Source organism: Hylaeus volcanicus, chromosome 5 (assembly GCF_026283585.1).
Source record: "Hylaeus volcanicus isolate JK05 chromosome 5, UHH_iyHylVolc1.0_haploid, whole genome shotgun sequence".
Taxonomy (NCBI): domain Eukaryota; kingdom Metazoa; phylum Arthropoda; class Insecta; order Hymenoptera; family Colletidae; genus Hylaeus; species Hylaeus volcanicus.
Window position 1 is genome coordinate 6764797 of NC_071980.1, and position 4108 is coordinate 6768904.

General features: G+C 54.5%; 1 protein-coding gene across 2 annotated transcripts in view; it reads right to left on the reverse strand.

The window, feature by feature from the left end:
- Positions 1-858: 858 nt before the first annotated feature.
- LOC128877612 (uncharacterized protein DDB_G0283357-like) overlaps positions 859-4108 on the reverse strand; it is a 100751-nt gene continuing 97501 nt past the window's right edge. For both annotated transcript variants that reach the window (XM_054125062.1, XM_054125063.1), the window contains one exon: positions 859-3572. In XM_054125062.1, the coding sequence (XP_053981037.1) occupies positions 1311-3404 (2094 nt within the window). In that variant the 5' untranslated portion in view covers positions 3405-3572 and the 3' untranslated portion in view covers positions 859-1310. The remainder of the gene's footprint in view (positions 3573-4108) is intronic.

Here is a 4108-nt window from a genome sequence, read left to right on the forward strand (position 1 = left end):
CACTCTTTGTTCCGTCATCGGTCCAGACTACCGATCGTCAACAACGTCTGCCGAAGAATGGAAGCGTCTCTCGGACTCGGAGCTTGGCCTAAACACTGGAACTTGAACGTCTACAGAGCAGTCTGGACCAGTGACGGAGAACAACTGTCGTGGAAGCCTTGGCAGCTTAGTCCTGACATGGATAAATTCACGATAGACAGTACCTCCCGCTTGTATGTCTCCGATTATTCCTCGAAACGCGCGAAAACTATATCTAGGGATCGAGCTTTGTTCTCTGGAAATTTCATTTGCTATGTTCGTCGATAGATCTGTGAGGGAAGTATGTCGCTGGATCGGTGGTGTTCTCCAGAGTAAAATGTGTCCAAACACTACCCGAATGTTAACCTAATCACTGTATTAACCAACGATGGGCTAGAAACGTTCCAAACGAGGTTATATTTGGATACATTTTCATCAGAAAGACATCACCAACCTATAGACACACCCGCTACGTTACAACGGAAAAAATAGAAATTCAAATTCACATCGATGACTCGTTCCGTGCCATAAGAATGCTTCATTTACTCCCTCCAACATTCTCATGGTGTACCACCTTGACTTTACCTGCAAGTCTCAACCTCGATCACCTCTGTAACATTAAAATCTGAAGCCCACAAATCGCTACCTTCCCCGGATACATACAAACAGGAGGACTCGGTGGACATAGAAGCGGGCGCTACTGTAACTCGCTCGTTATGGACGGCTTTCTGCGTTCGATCGATAGAATCCTAGATACGCGCGTCGCAACAACCGAGACGCTGGACGCCAAAAAACGTCCGCGATCCCCGGCACATTGAAAGTCCAGCGCTTTTTCCACCATTCTTTTTTTTTTTTTTCAAGATCGCGTGTAACTCGTCGAATAAATTATCGGCGATACCCAGGGAGTCCCTGGATCCGCCATTTTGAGGCTAATATTCGTTCTAGGACGAAGAGGGTCGATCGCGAGAGGAAATCGGCGCCGTCCGCGGACGCGTCGATCTCGCGATCGTCGCCATTAGTCATGGTTCGCTCTGTGACCGTGTTCCAACCTCGTGAACCGCTTCGCTCGGCTCTCTTGGCGAACGAAGCCTCTGAACATCGTGAAGGGAAGAGCAAGAAGAAACAGCGACAGCGGGGAGAGAGAAGAAAGAAATAGAGATCCAGAGAAGAGAGAGTAGAAGGACGAGACCTCGCACCGTGGCCACCTCAGGGTTAGAGGGGCGGCAGGAATTTGGGCGCGTGAAAATCGACGGGAATACGTGAAAAAGGGCGGCCAGGGTGTCCCAGCACAACTAACTGGGTGGATTGCAGGCAGTCCCCGAGGGATCCACCGGCACCTGATGAGGTTGACTCCTGTTCGTCACGCTGCTCGACGTGGTGGTGGTGGTGGTCTCGGCCGATGGGCTAGGATTCCCGCTGTTGCTGGTGCTGTTCCCTGTCGCCTGTTGCTGAACGCTGGGCTTCTGCGTCACGTGGGTCTGGTAGTGCTTCGCCAGGTGAGCCTTCTGTCGGAAGCTCTTGCCGCAGAGGGAACAGGCGAACGGTTTCTCGCCGGTGTGCGTTCTGATGTGCACGTTCACGCTGTACTTGTCCTTGAAGCCCTTGCTGCAGATGCTGCAGTAGTGCAGCGAGCGTTCCTTGCGCTGGATGCTGCCTGGAGAACCACCGGTGGCGCCCTGTTGTTGACCACCAACGTTTCCCGCAGCCTCGGGACCGCTGTTGCCGTTGCTGGCCGCGTTCGCGTTGTTGTTGTTCCTGTTGGCGCGTCTGCAGTACTTCTTGGGCGCTTTCGTGGCAACGACCCTCGAAGGAGCCATCTGAAGCTGGCTGGTCGGTTGCTGTGGCTCTACGTCTGCTCGCGGAGCTGCCTGCTGCTGGAGGACTTCCTGCTGGGCAGCCGTGACCACCGTCACCGTGCTCACTTGACCAAGGTCCGCTGGAAGCGTGATGGTGCCCAGGCTGCCGCTCGTCGGGTCCAGGGTGTACATTACCGTGGTGGTCGCGGAAACATTGCAGACAGGCTCCAGGCTGCAGTAAGACTCCACTACTTCGTTCGCTATACTTTTCAGCTTCTCATAGTCACCCGGACGATAGGTCGTTTGATCCAGCTGGGATAGTAAGAGATCCTCGTCGGTGCAGGCGTGCATGGAGTCGTCTTGCTGTTGCTGCTGCTGTTGCTGTTGCTGCTGTTGCTGCTGTTGCTGCTGTTGCTGCTGCTGCTGCTGATCGGCGACTATCTGCAGACCAGCGTTGCTCGTGACGGGTATCGACATGGCGGGACCCTGATTGGACGGCGACGAAGAGGAGACCACTTGAGCAGGTCCTGTGTACAGTTTGCCTTGGAGGGCGCTTCGCAAGAGACTCTCCGCCGAGTCACCGGCACCTACAGCGACCGCGGCTGCTGCCACCGCGGCTGCTTCCTGAAGATTCTGATCGGAGAGCTTCCAATCGTTGTTGTTGTCTCCACCGGGGCAATTGCCGCTGTTGGACGATCCTCGGCCGCACAACTCCTTGCTCTCGACGAAACCGCTGTCGTCGGTCGTGTACTGCGACGACGCTACGGAGAAACGGTCGGGATGAAACCTGTCGTTCACCGTCCGCGACACCTCGCTCACATTGGAGGTTTGATCGTGTTCCTGTTCGGCGGAGGCGGGCTCCATGCTCAGTATAGCGTCCAGGTCCAGGTTCGGTCGCAGGGACCAGGAATCGCTGGACGTGGGCGCTGGGCTCTTGCAGCAGTCCAACGCGTCCATCGAGTTCGCCTCGTTGTTCAGCACTGTCAACGTGTAGATGGCTCCGTCCGTGTTCTGTCTGTCGTTCGCCGCGCATCCCCGACCCACCGTCTGATGATGGTCGTTGGAACCCTGGTGAACGGTGACGTTGTCGTTGCCGTGGCTCTGCGTGTTCGCGTGGGCCGACCAACAGTACTTGTTCAGATCCTCTAGGAGTATGTTGCAGGTCTGCTCCTTGGTCTCGTCGGTGGTCCAGTAGTCGCAGTCCGATTGGTCCATGGGCGTCTGCTCGTTGCTGGGCTGTACGTTGCACGCGTTGTGATGAGTCCTCACGTGGTGATGATGATGATGATGATGATGATGACTCAAGGAGCTCGTTATCGTCGAGACGGGCGGCAACGCCGTCAGAGTGTTGTTGTTGGTCTCCTTGATGAACGGCGAACCGTGGATGTCGCGGCTCGCCTCGTGCTCCTCGTGGCTCTGCTGAAGGTAACCGATGCTTCTGCAGGTCGTGCGATGCAGGAAGCTCTCCTCGTCGGAGATCCCGTCCGCCGAGGCGCAATGGGGCGGCGGGGAGACGACGAAGTCGAAGAAGTCGGTCTTTGGCAGATCCTCCCCGCCCCCTCCCGGGGCGAATGCCTCCGTTAGATCCATGAAACCTTTTAAGTACTTCGTCCTCGCTGTTGGCTGTGCCCCAGGGTCAGGCTACTAGTGGCCTCGGTCGGCTGGCAGTGCTCGTGGCGTGGTGTCCGGGGAAAACGTTTCAGCAGAGGTGCTTCGCGTGCCTCCTCGCCCACCGCATCCTTCGACTCGGGGAATGACCTGGACAAACAGAATTGGACCTTCGGTGAGCATTACACTTAACCCTGATTAGGACGTAACAGTGCCTCTAATGCTATTTCGTACTTTTAAGTTAGCAATGATTGTTGCCTTTGATTGGAGTGGTTTGCTCCTCTTTGATAATATTTAACTAGAGATGGTATTATCGCCCTCAGGGGCTGTAGCTGTGTTTGTAGCTACAGTACAGGCTTAGCAAAACCCCGAGGTACCCGAGATAGAAGGCCAGCGGGCCCCGATAGATGAGAAGAAATAGGTACTGCAGTGTTAAAACAATGCAGGAGTCGTGTAAGACGATGATAAGGAGAATGGAAATAAGCTGGTAATGAGTAAGCAGTAGTGCAATAACTTTGTATAATAAGTTACGCACTTTAAATAAATGAATGAATGAGTGATGGTATTATCCCTCCTGGATCGAAGACTTTATGAGTGCCAAGTTTGGCATACAATACAACCACTGTTGTATGATTGTCAGGGTAGCCATGTTGGACAGCAGCGTCCCACGACCCGAAGTGCAAACT